This window comes from Haplochromis burtoni, unplaced genomic scaffold (assembly GCF_018398535.1).
Source record: "Haplochromis burtoni strain Fernald_Lab_line unplaced genomic scaffold, NCSU_Asbu1 Contig_399, whole genome shotgun sequence".
In the NCBI taxonomy this organism is placed as follows: Eukaryota; Metazoa; Chordata; class Actinopteri; order Cichliformes; family Cichlidae; genus Haplochromis; species Haplochromis burtoni.
Window position 1 is genome coordinate 260,437 of NW_024582760.1, and position 13,371 is coordinate 273,807.

Consider the following 13,371-nt stretch of genomic DNA (forward strand, 5'->3'; position numbering starts at 1 on the left):
GAGCTCGGAGCCAACTTTGGCTCTGCCTTTTTTTGGTTACTGAGGAAAGTCCTCACTTTCAGAGAACTTTGTTTTTACTGGACGCTCTTATCTTAACAGCAATACATATTTACAGGGCCTGTGTCTGGGAAGCTGTAAAAACTGGACTCTGAGCTTTGTGATAAACTTTCAGCAGTTTAAATTTCTTTTACAGGTCGTGAATGAGGCCAAACAGCCTATATAAATACAAAAAAAGTCTTTATTCAGATTTACATGGTGATTCACATGAAGTCATAATGTACAGACAAGAAACAGTGGTGACAGGTTGTGGTGAAAGCCTCTTTGCTGCATTGCAAGAAGCAGAACAATGATCTGGGTTTTTTTCCTTTCTTTCTCTCGTTTGAACTCACGGTTGCCCTTTATGGTAATAAGCTAAGTGCAAAAGAATAAGACACACCTCTGCTTTGAGTTATCAGTGGCTCTGAATCACATGAAAGCATAAAAATAAACAAACAAAAAGATTAGCAAAACGCCCGATACCATGCCATCAACACTCATTGCTGACTTTTTGGTTGTAACGACATTGCGAGAGCAGAAATAAACACGACAGAAAAGTGCACTTTGGGTACTTAAACCTGGTCAGGTTGTTGTTTTGTTTTTGTTAAGGCAATACAAAAAAGGGAAGTGATGTCAGACCAGAAGACAAACTGGAGCTAGAGAATGGAAAGATCACTATAAAAACAGCAGTCCAGTTAATATGGCACATTCACATGTCTCAAACAATTCATCGCGACTGCTATGCATCTTTATTCTGCCTTTGAAGGTTGCGACCAAATGGCTGAAAATTACAATTTTAAAAACCCACAAGGTTCAAAATAAAAAGACATGTTTGTTATGGCTGTAGGAAAAAAAGAGAGTGATAAGTAGTAATAAAAGGCTTTAAATGTCACCCTTGAACTGAAGACTGTCACTGTGAGTTTGTGGCGCTCTGGCAATAAAGGCACATCAAAGATTTGCTATCGAGGAAGCCCAGAGCTCTGTGATTCAGCGAGAACCATAAATAAATTCACCACGATCGTTAATGTGCGTCCAGTGTTAAAATTCTCCAGGAGTTTGGTTTAGAAAATAAAAAGCATAACAAGTCTCCTACTTTCCCTACTGTTTTCCTACTTGAGCTCTGCTGAGCTGTGCTTTAGCCTGCTAGCTGCCAACACATCTTGCACACTGAAAACATACTCCCCACAGCCTGCGAGTCAGGGGCTGGCGATTCTCCACGGGACTTGATATAAACAGCTGGGATTGCAGTTCATCCTTCTGTCGACTTTTTGCATTCCAGCAGCTCGGAGTCATTGTGTTACAGGTTGTGGGGAGTACGATGTGCAGACTACTGTTAACGCAGTCAGGCTAGTGTTGGGCATCACAGGAAAACAGGACGGAGCTGAGCACTGGAATGCTGAGGAGGTCATTCACTCAGCTTAATAGGCTCGTGTTCAGCTCCATCTTTTTATCCTTGTACTCTATGAGTAACTTGGCATGATTCATAGTTTAATTCATAGATTAAAATAATCTTTTCTCTTGGTGCAGCCCCTCAGTTTATGCTCTTTCTTCTGATCGGCTGCATAAAAACAAAAGCTGGGATCGATGGGTGGTTGGTCGCTCTAAGATGACCACGTCAGGGCAATCTTCCTTTGATTTGTACTTAACAGGTCTGCTTTAAGAAACTCCTCCAACACAAGGAATTTAAACCTTTGCAGTGCCGACCACTTCCTCATCCCTCCATGCTTCCTGTGGCAGTGCTACCTGCCTCCCTGCATGTGTCAGCAGCAGGCTAAAGCACACATAGTTTGAATCCAGCTACGCTATCAAAAGGCACACGCAATCAATAACAGCTATCCCACCCCTACACCCCACTCTCTCTCACACACAGTCACACACCCCAACACACATGTACACAACAGTGCTGTCTGTAAGGTGCTGAAGCAGCGTGCAGGCATACACAAGAATCAGCTATTTACATTATTAATACCAGTAGGGAGGTGTGTGTGTGTGTGTGTGTGTGTGTGTGTGTGTGTGTGTGTGTGTGTGTGTGTGTGTGTGTGTGTGTGTGTGTTGGTGAGTACTTTGTCCTGAGGTCGACAGACAGACAGACAGACACACGCCTGCAGGGCCTCACGATGATTGTCGTCCTCTACACAGATAGAAACAGGCCTGTGATTGACGCCTGCTTCGCCAAAACAGAAGAATTTTTGAGTCACTGCTTATGAACACAAGTGGTCTAACCATGTGTCCCCAGCAGAGCCTTTCACGGCAACACTTGAGCTCACACTATGTAAGATAAGGACATGATAATGACTGTTGACTGGAAACTGTGCACATCTTAAAATCACAACACAGCGGATGAATAAGATGATGCAAACATAAAGACTTTACTTGGGCATGGCGCCCATTTGGCTACATATTTTAGCTTTTTAAATTTTTATTTATTTATTTACCATTTTTGTTTTTTGCTTCGTGCTTGGCAGGCATCCTGCCCTCGAACACCAGCTCCACTCTCTTGGAGTTAACGGACTTTAAACAAAGAACAAACCTATTCATATACACAATAAAATCTTGAAGAACTTCTGAGAAGTAAAAGCTAATTTTGCTTTCAAAGGTAAAAGTAGTGAAATTCCTTCACTGGCGTTTACTCAAGTGTTACCACAAAGCAGCGGGGAAAACCATCAACCAGCGACACACAGTGTCCATGGCTGAGCACATGGTGTTTTGCAGTGGTATGCTACGGTGCACTTGCTCCTAAATTTGATACTGCACATAGGTCTGCAAGTCCTCCACACATTGAAGTTAATTTTTACATCAGGAAGACGTGCAGGAAGTAGAAAGTGACCTTAAGTGCTCATCACTTTGTGCACAAGTCAATGATTTCCTCAAATGAAAGGAAAGAAAACAGAGAAAATGTTGGCCCAGACAGATATTAGGAAAAATCTAATTTTTGGAGGTTTGTCCCTTTTTAGGCCCCACATGGCTCTGACGGAGAAAACAAACATTTTCTGTCTTTCATATGGACTGGATGCAGTGATGCTACTCCCACGTGTTAGGTCAAGAGGAAGTGATGTCAGAGGTTTTCATAATGACACTCGCGCGCACTTCATGTGTGTGAGTGCCTGGCGTGGACACGAGAGAGTTCTGGTTGTAGGTCGGCGTCCAGCCATCGGTGTGGTAGCTGATGAGCGGGGAAGGGTCTCGTGTGCTCGTCACCTTGAAGTTGGGCTTGGTTGTACTGACAAACGTCGCCATGCCAGGAAGAGAACACGGGGGAATCCTGAGAACTGATGTGCTGTAGTCCCGCCTCCAGGCAGCACCGATACCCTGGAAGACAAAAGAAGAAGGTGATGTAGAAATATGATGATAATTTTTGGAGATTTAAGAAATAATGTAAAAGGCAAACACCTACAACGCTCTATATTACAAGTTTGTCTGTGAAGGTTCTCAGTCACCCAGGTCATCGTAGTCTAAGGAGCTTGGAAAGAAAAGCATCTGGACTTCTGTAAGTTGCTTGAACACGTTTCACCTCTAATCCCAGAAGCTTCTTCAGTTGGAACGTCAAATTGTGGAGAGTCCCAGATTTAAGCCCTGTGGGAGTGGCCTCCCTAGAGGGACATGGACCCCCTAATGATCTTCTACCTAATCACACAAGCCAAAAAGGAAATCACATGACAGGGTGGAGCTAGGTTTCACAGCAGGTTCACCTGAAACCATGGCCCATTGTGACCTCCACCCGTTTTCACACCTTGGTTCGTGTGATTAGGTGGAGGATCAATAGGGGGTCCATGTCCCTCTTGGTGGGACACTCCCACAGGCCTTAAATCTGGGACTCTTCCACCATTTGACCAATTTCAAGAAGTCCAGAGGCTTTTCTTTCCAAGCTCCTTAGCCTGCTTTACATGTCACACATTCATATAATATCGGGGCTGCTGTAGCTGAGGAGACAGAGCAGGTCATCTAACAGCTGGAAGGTTGGTGGTTTGATCCCTGGCTCCTCCAGCTTGCATGTCAGAGTATTCTTGGGCAAGATACTGAACCCCAAGTTGCTATCTGATGCGAGTGTGAATGTTTGATAGAAAGCACTTAGACCTAGTAAGAAGGGCTGAAGTAGAGTACCATTTATCAAACAGCACTCTATTGTATGCACTTGCTGTGCCTCACATAAATTACAATTAGCACTTAACCTGGCATGCATGTTTTTGGGCTGTGGGAACAAGCCGGAATACCTGCTGCAAACCCACAGAAAGGCTCGAGTTGGGATTTGAACCACGAGCCTCATTGTTGTGAGGTGACATTGCTAATACCAACGTTTCCTGCTGTATTTATTGCTACAAAGGTTAAACATGAAACCATTGAAAATGTGACCTGTCTGGGAGTGTGTGCGTATGATTACGCATGCACATGACAAGTAAGACATATGGACTGTGTGGCTGTCACGTACAGGCCTGCAAACAGGTGATTTTACGACGCCTGTTATAAATAATGTGTTTGGTTCTCAAAGGAGCATAAATTTGTTTCGTGTGATTAGAAAATAAACCTTAAGTCTTGTGACAGAAATCTGCTGGTTTGGTTTAGTTATTAATCTTTTACTGTTAGTTTTTCTTAATTTGTTTTTGTTCGGTTTTATTCTTTAACTGTCTGACTTTATATAAAAAGGTTCCATATTATTGTGAGCCAAAACACGTGTAGGTATTTGTGTGTGTGTGTGTGTGTGTGTGTGTGTGTGTGTGTGTGTGTGTGTGTGTGTGTGTGTGTGTGTAGATTAGACTACAAAAGACAGCTTCATATCAAACTGTTAATATTTGAAAGCAGTGGTTCCTGACAAGACCCTCCCTTTTCTCACTCTCACTTAACATTACAGGAACATTACGCACACACACACACACGCACACACATAACAGGACTCTTGTGGTCTGGTAGGCAAATTTCACCTGGAGCTTTAAACTCAAAGCGGTGCTCAGAGAAGTAGGCACACGTGCACACACACAATCACACGCCTTGTTCAAGCCGTACGGTTGAAACAGGTAAAAACCTGTTTATCTGAAAATCAGACCGGTTAATGATTCAGTTATTACTCTCTCCCCTGTACGTATAATCAGATACTAACCTCTTTGATGTTTTCTGTATCACTTTCTGTGTCGCTGCCTGTTCAAAAAGAGACATGCACACAACTATTACTCCCTCTTACGTCACACACATCAAAGGGAAAAACATGCAGAAAAATTACGTTCAGTTAAAACCATGATTTACAGCAGAAAACCAAACTGACTACGCCAGCATCCGCCAGTACTGTTCTCAAGAAAACAAGGGATACATGAATGACGTCCATTTGCACCCTGACTCATAAAGTAATGGTGCAATTTAAGAAACACGAGAAAGAAATAAGAAGCAGAAAAAGGAAGATGAAGACTCTGATAGTCCACTACAAACTGAAAGAGGCAGCTCTGCCTGAACGACTGACTGGGGGAAGAAAAAAACGATAGCTACACATACACAGAAAAGAGGGTGCTGATGAAATGAGTAATGGCAAATCAGTGAGGCTCAAGTACAATAACCTCACAGCCTCACACATAATAATCACAGTTAGAGATCTGTTTAACAGGAGCAGGTTTTCCTCCTCTCTACAGCTGGATGAGCAGCTTTGCCTTGTTAGTTCTCTACAGGTAGGGCGTAGGAAAGATGCTGGTGGATGTTGAAACCTAAGACAGTGCTCTGACTGGTATCAGCAGGTCATCAGGTCACAGTTTCAATATTTCACAAGTTGATGGAGGCACAGAGCAAGTGTCATTTAAAGAGAGAGAAAAAACAACTGATCTGATCTTGACACCAAGATAATGCCACCGCTCTTCACTCTACAGAGCGTGCTCTGTGTCTGCATTCGTAGCGCTGCTCTAAAAAAGGTTACTATGTGGTCAAAGCTCCTTTGAATAACTACACAGCGGGCACTCCTACGAGCCTGCTCCACTCTAACTAACCTATTTATGTTTCTCCTTGTAACAAAATGTGGCGAGGTGCAGTTGTGTCGTCTTACCGCCGCACATAGACACAGGAGAGATCTGCAGCGGGTACGGGTGGGAGGAGCTAACAGTCTGCTCCTCATTCTCAGTGGTCACCTCGATTGTTTGACAGACAAACGGCAGCTGCTCACTGGTGATCACATGGTCTTCAGCTTGACTGTGGAGCACTGAGGATGGACAGAGAAGAGTCAGGATGAGTGGGTTCATAATCCTTTGTATCTGTAACAACCTTATATGTGAGTAAAGTACACCAATGTCTCCTCTCCAAGCACTTGTCTTAGTGAAAAGCTGTAGTTGGTGTGACGACAATCAAACTTTAAAAAGTTAAATGATACTGAGTGGAGAAAGGGAGGGTTTCGTTATTGCATAATGAACGCTTCTTGTATTTCTCCTTCTGATGCAACACCCTCAGGCCTGCCACTGTGTTACAAACCTGACTCACCTGCTTAGTCATTGTAAGCACAGGTCAAAAGCAAACAGGTAGCACATACACACACAAATGGGATAAAGGTAATGGAAAAAGAGAGAGACGGTGGTGTGATACCTGACACACTGTCTGTCACTGTCAGCTCCACTGACTCCATCTTGATTGTTTCATGTTTGGTGTAGTCAACAGGTCCGGCATCAGCTTCAAGAAGACTGTTGTCTGGAGATGGAGAGCTGACCTTCTGGTTTCAAGAAGGAAAAACGATTTTTAAATGATGGACGATCAAAATCTAAAGACACTTTATTTCCATAACAAAGAGCTGACGTCAGTAATCAAAATAAGCGGTAAGACAACACGCCAAACACCTGACCATACAGCAGAGAAAGAAGAAAAAACAATAAGCCAAGACATACAACTGATTAAAAAAAACTATATATAAAGTTAATTCTACAGTGGGCACATTTTTAAGCATTAAATGGTTTTTTGCTCGTGTCTAAACAGAAAATAAGCCTTTCCCTGACTTTCAGCTATCTCACACTGACTGCTGTTCGAAAGATGCTGGATGGGTTTTCCGCTACAGTCCCAGAGTGCCTTGCCTCTGCTCCCAGCATTAAAAGTGAGATTAGAAATGGAGTCACAGTTAAACAGACAAGCTCCACACAACAGTTAGTAAACAATTTGTCCACATCAGTGGTTATACTAATGTTAGCCAGAAGAAAGCCAGTTGTATCTACTGAAACTAGTCAAGAAAATCATATCATGTCATCATGTTGCAGGTTTCCCAGCACTGCCATTGGCAAAAATACATTGAATGGAAAAGCTTATCTGATCAGCTAACTTGATCCAAAATACAAACTTGCATCACACTGAGTATGTGGTACTGGCTGCTCTGTCATGCATATGTTGGCTTCATTGTCATTTGTGGTGGGAAAAAAGACCATCAACACAACGCTGAGTACAGTTCAGTGTTTTAAACACTGTCTGCAGAGTTTGAGTCTATAAAGGAGATATCTACATCACATCTATTCATACACATCAGAAATCCCAAAGGTTGTACCAGGAATATAATAACTTTAATAAACTCTAACTGCCTTGAGCCAGCAAAGAGATGATATGTGTACTTTAAAAAATGAAGGGATTTATAAACAGCTTTGTTAGAAACGAGCTGCCCTGACAGAGAGCATACTCAGACACAGCCTGATATCTGCATCAATTCTGCTATAAAAACACATTTTGCCAAAATATACTGAGCTAACCAACCCCACCACATTAAACAAGTGCACGGCTTCCTTTTTTTTCTTATTCAAATTTCCTGTTCCAAAGCAAACAGCTTGACCCTGTGATGCTCTGCTATATCTGATTTTTTTGACTCCTAGTTCTAAGCTCGTTCTTTCAGAAAGTGAGAATAAAAATGCCTGAACAGATTTTCTTAAAAAAATTTTTTCTCCAAGTAAAGCTTCAAGATCCACCTATTCATCAGTGCGATACAAGCAGCAGTTACCGGTCGGACTTCTGACAGGCAGAACAGAATTCCGGTGAGTGTGTGGTACCACACCTTTTTTTCCTGGTAAATTTCTCTGTCATGTGTGGAACTGAGCAACAGTTGATTGTTCAAAGTAAGATAAAATGGCAGGTCGCCAGCTCAAAGGCTGCGTGTCATTTCCAGAAGTGTTTTCTTTGCCTTGGCAGGAAAAAGCGCTCACAACACTTCTTAGTAAACCATTTCTGTCATACCAAACGTGTTACCAAACCAGCCAGGAGGAAAAGCTGCTTATCAGCTGCAGGTTAAAGTTTGAAATAACTACTGTAAGTGAATCCTGAAGAAACATGATTGTTCTAACATGCTGCTGGTCGCCAGCACTGCTCCAGGATCTCTATCTTTGCCGTTTCATTCCTCTACATCCTACTGTAGCAGTGATGTGATCTCCAGCCCGTACGTTTATCTACCTCTTTATTTCCTTTGGACTTTCTCTCCTTGTCTGCCTTCTTCTTTCCTAGAAAAAAAAAAGAAAAAAAACATTCAACTGAGTTTCCAGTAACCTCAAACAACAAAAATGAGGAAACAATTGAGTTTCGAGGCAGAATGATAAAACTGAAAGAATTTATGACGACAGCAGCAGCGCTCACCTTTCTTGGCATTTCTCTCTGAGGAGGAGAGCATCTTATAAACTCTGAAGGCATTGGTTCCCTTTTTGATGCTTTTGTCCTTTACCTCCTCGATGTCTGGCAGGCTGTTCATGGCACAGCGAAAATTAGCCTTCCATGTCTTTGGATCAGGACGGTCTACACCTGGCTGGTATTTACCTGATTCAGACACAAGAAGGAAAAAAAATCACTAATTTGTCTTTTTGTGGTGGATTTCAGAGAACAGCTTCATCACTATGGAGGCGATCATTTCTCAGCTAACCAGTGTTACCAGTATGCATACTGACTCTTGTTGACTCTATAATATTAGCTACAAAGACTCTACTTGGTTAGTTTTTGCTGTTTAATTTTACAGCAGCTGGTATTATGTGACATGTTCACTTCAAGTCAGATCAAAGTGAAAAAACAAGGAAAATATATTTCTTTGTCTTATTACATAAACTCATTTAATATGATACAATTAGACCATTTATTGTTCAAACTAACTATTGCAATCAAGTACAGGCACCACCAACAAGACTGCAGCTGCTTTTAGCTCAATCTGTAATAAAGTAGCATTTCTCTCAGTGGAAAAATTAACCTGAAATATTTAAACAATGTAACAATTTCCCTAATATTATCCACCAATGAGGTCATGTGACTGGTTTGCTTTGTTTGTTAGCAGGATTACTCCGAGGTGAGGGTTTACGCAGCTTAGCAGTGATTAACGTTTGATCTGGATCTGGGAATTTTTAGAGGGGTTCTTTACCACCAAGGAGCAAAAGTTGGACATTTTACATCATATGTTCTCAGATACCAACCAAACTGAAATGTAAAAAGCGATTGGGAGACATCATCTGACAGTCTTCAAACGTCCTTCTAGCAAAGATTACACAGATTATGTTTTCTCATTTACTGCTGTAGCAAAGCAGTGGGGATTACCCTTACACAGACACTGTGTGCTTCCTAACAAAGTTACCTGAGAGCAGGTACTCAACCTGTTCAGGACAGAGCCAGCACACGTGGTGTTTACATCAGGTGAAAAATATGGAGTCAAACAAATGCAAAAGGATCTCATTATTTTAGGGACGGTAAACAAACAAGAATTTCCTGATGTTACTGTTCTCCGTTTAAGTGAAGCTCAACTTGGATCCTTTTTGAATGTTACTGACTGGGGTTAGCAACGAAGAGGAACACTACTCCCAGTGATATCGAAATGAGGCATTTTATAAATCAAAACTCTCTGAACTTAGTCACAGAAGTGTTTCAGTGTGTAGCAGGCATGAAAATGAGAACCGCTAAAAAGGAGAAGCAGCAGCAGAGGCTGCAGTTAAATCTGTGCAATACCCGTGTGTATGGCCCATCTCATGAAGAGCGGAGCATCTTTCTCCAGGTCCCAGCCATGACGGGCAGCGTGCATCCAAGGAATCTGGAAGATCCTCTTCTCCTACAAACAATTTACATTGTTTACATCATCTTGAATTTCAGTGTGTGTGTGTGTGTGTGTGTGACAACACTCACTTTGTTAAGCCATTTCAGCCCTGGAATCTGACAGGATTCGATTTGTTCCTGTAACCAGGGTCTCATCCTCATTCGTTCTACTGGCATTGCGGTCTGTGAAGTCACACACACAGAAACATTATTATGAATGTGTGAGCACTGGTATTGATACTGGGATTCAAAGATGTTTTTTTACACATTATAGCATATTGTAGCAACTTTAAAAAAAATAACAGAAATGCTGTAATACGTGATCTGCCATGATGCTCACTGTGCAAGAACACTTAAAAAAATCTTGTTTCACACAGGATGAACGGAGCGGCTGCACCGCGCCAACGACAAACAAGAACAATTCTGAACCATGAATCACCCAGAGCTACTCAAGTAGAGCTGGAAATTAGCATAGCAGCCCCCCACTGATGTTTTTTCCCCATTCATAGTCATCATTTCAGAGTGAGGTATGGAACACAGTTGAATCAGATCTGTGTGTGCTTGTAAAGATAAAACTCTTGGCCAGGCTCTTTAATGTGTTCGCAAAGAACAGCAGCCATAAAACACGGTTCATAAATAAAAATGTCAGCTCATGTTTGTAGCTCTACACTCAGCCTCACACTGTTCCAGAGAACGACACCTGAAATGAAACAACAATGGACCAAGAGGAAAAAATGAACACAGAGCTCATAACCGTCCCAGAAAACTTTAGCCCACCCATGTCGCTACATTTGATTTAACGGCAGAGTGATGATCTCTGCACACAAACCTGATCAAAGTCCAGTCAGGCAGACACTCCCTGCCAGCGCAGTGCTTCCCCAACAGGTTAAACAAGGTGAAACAGCACAGCATCAAATCCAAAATATCAAACAAGGCTGAGCCTTTCAGCTGCGTCTGCTCAGTGAAAGCTCACAATATCACTACAGAAAACACAAGCTGAAAAAGATACAAGGAGTGCAGCACAAATGGCACACATGGGCAAAACACAGGGCCCACGTCCCACTTCAACACAGCCCCTGGTGCCCAAAAATGAAAACTAAACAACCCACGCAAATATCAATAAGAGACAGCTTTGTGTCACCAAATCTCAACGCAAATGACTTCAGCAAACAAAAACTGATATTTCACCTTTAAAGTCCTATCAGCGCACTAAGCTCTCAGTGGTTTGCACACCTGAAGCATCTTTGACTTGCTCACTGTTAACAACCTAGTCAGGCTGCCATCAGGTGCAGGGCAAACGCTCCTACAAGCAGATCCAAGTATGCTGCGGGTGCTTCAGTTACTGCTGACCTGAGATCAGTTACACCTGTGCATGCAGCATTCAAAAACAGACTCAAAACCTTTTTTGTTTGCACAGGCTTACACTTGTTTACTTTAAGGCACTGTAATCCTACATGTTTTTATCTCATACATGAAGCACATTAAGTTTACATATGATAAAATGTGCCACTGCTGTTTAACTCAGATGCAACAGGGGGCGCTGCACCGATCACTGTGCAAACAAACTGTGCTGTGTGCTTCAAAAGCAGACTTTGCTGGTCTTGGAAAGACAGACAACTGTCTCAGGTGTTCCCAACAGACTACATGACACACAGCATCAGTTAGAAATCATTCACACAGGTTACTTACAGTCACACTAGCGACTCATGACAAGAAATTTATTTATTTATTCACAGATAAGACAGCTCATTAGTTCATATATAGTAAAAACGACCCAGGTATCTCTTCATCCTGATTTATCACCCAAATTCTGACCGCAGCTTACTTCACACGTTAAAAGCAGCACGCTCACATTCACAAATACGAGCATTTGTTTGTTCTTAAATTACGTCTGTGGATATTAATATTTTATTAATATTTTCATCACTCACAGACATGCAGTTTAACTACAGATATACTTGTAAAAACTTACAGTTTTATTTCAGAGTATGTGACGCTGACAGAAGACATTTTCTAACAGAAAGACAATTGAAGGGGAAAAAAAAGACCCAGATCTATTTTAACGCATTCGCCAAATTCACTTAACTCAGCACTATGTTATGTTTCCGCTCCGTTTTTCAGAGAGACAGACTGCATCTAAGTCCTCTGAGAGAACAGCACATGTGTGAATACATTTCAATAAGCAGATGTTTAATAGGTGGAAGGGGGAATCATCACAGCGGGACTTTAGGGTTAAATGAATGCGGTTAAACCGTTGACGCAAACTATACTGATTTCTGACCAACATGTCATCATAGTGCGTGGCACTATGTGTGCTTTCTTCTGTTTTTTACTAATTGCACAATGAGGAACATTTGCTGCTGATAATGCGGAAAAATTGGATCAAGAAGAGTTGAAATATGTATTTACACTGTGTACATAACGGTGTCTACACAAATATAGTCCAACTGTACATTTAAAAATATAACATTCAATATTATAACATCAATACTACTTTTTAAATTATTAATAGTATTACTATTATTATTTCTTCAGTGTATAGCACATTTATTTTTATACTGCTAAACATGGTAAGTTACCTGTCACGGAGTGCAGACAATATAACACTTGTAGTGTTTTCAGTGTAAATAACACGCACTAAGACCTGAATACTGTTCACGGCTCAGTCCCGCTGCTACTCACATTATAACACGGTAAATACACACAGTTACAAACAGATAAACACTGTACACTTCAAAGAGCGGGAGGATGCTAGCAAATATTAACAATTCCAGGTAAACAGCCACATCAGCGCTGACTTTCCAACGTTAGTAACGTGTTTGTTCTGGAGTCGAGTCTGCTTTAGCAGCGGGGGTCAAGTCAGAAGTTTATCGCGCCCTGTGTGTCTACCGCCTGCCACCGAGCTGACCCAAAACAACGAAGTCAAAAGTGAAAATAAATCCCATACCGAGTCATGAAACGCGGAGACAAACTGCAGAACTACTTTCACTTGAGCTAGGGATCCGTCATGTCGCCCTGTAGGAAGTCAGTGTGGCCAGGGGAGCGCAAGGCAGCGACGTTAATATGCGGAAATAAGATGTTACCTGTTAGGTTTGGACGGCCTCGGGCTCCACAGTCCCGCTGTCGGAATAAGAAGAACAGCCAAAGCCGGACAGATTAACGTGTTCGAGGTTTTAAGTGGAAAAGGGAAAGTGTGGTCGTCGTTTATTTCTGTTTCTGCATTCAGACCGAAAGCAAAACAACGGCCGCTTCGGGAAGTGGGGGCCAGAGCTGGAAATCCCCCTCCTGCTCTCGTGCTCTCGCTTTGGGTCGGTCTCGAGCGTCGTGAAGTCTCGCGTGCGCTCGCACACG

At 42.2% G+C, this 13,371-nt stretch overlaps 1 protein-coding gene across 3 annotated transcripts; it reads right to left on the bottom strand.

Annotated features, from left to right (window-relative positions):
- Window positions 1-220: 220 nt before the first annotated feature.
- On the bottom strand, window positions 221-13,301 carry irf2 (interferon regulatory factor 2). Of its 3 annotated transcripts, none has more exons than XM_005944305.3 (9): window positions 13,104-13,301; window positions 10,111-10,203; window positions 9,937-10,036; window positions 8,593-8,769; window positions 8,413-8,459; window positions 6,583-6,703; window positions 6,053-6,205; window positions 5,129-5,166; window positions 221-3,345 (listed from the first exon to the last, which is right to left on the bottom strand). In XM_005944305.3, exons 2-9 carry the CDS (start codon window positions 10,195-10,197, stop codon window positions 3,076-3,078), a joined length of 993 nt encoding a protein of 330 aa, XP_005944367.1. In that variant the 5' UTR covers window positions 10,198-10,203; window positions 13,104-13,301; the 3' UTR covers window positions 221-3,075. The 3 variants fall into 3 exon arrangements, with proteins under 3 accessions (XP_005944367.1, XP_005944366.1, XP_005944365.1); XM_005944304.3 differs by having other exon boundaries at window positions 6,583-6,706; window positions 12,968-13,301; XM_005944303.3 differs by having other exon boundaries at window positions 6,583-6,706; window positions 13,104-13,300.
- Between the last annotated feature and the right edge of the window lie 70 nt (window positions 13,302-13,371).

Excerpts from the sequence above, each read along its gene's own strand:
- irf2 (XM_005944304.3), bottom strand. The coding sequence starts at position 10,197 with ATGCCAGTAGAACGAATGAGGATGAGACCCTGGTTACAGGAACAAATC. Across the intron at positions 6,707-8,412 it reads AGTCCAAAGGAAATAAAGAG|AAGGTCAGCTCTCCATCTCC; the intron begins GTAGATAAACGT and ends TCTTGAAACCAG. Across the intron at positions 5,167-6,052 it reads TCCTGTGTCTATGTGCGGCG|GCAGCGACACAGAAAGTGAT; the intron begins GTAAGACGACAC and ends CTTTTTGAACAG.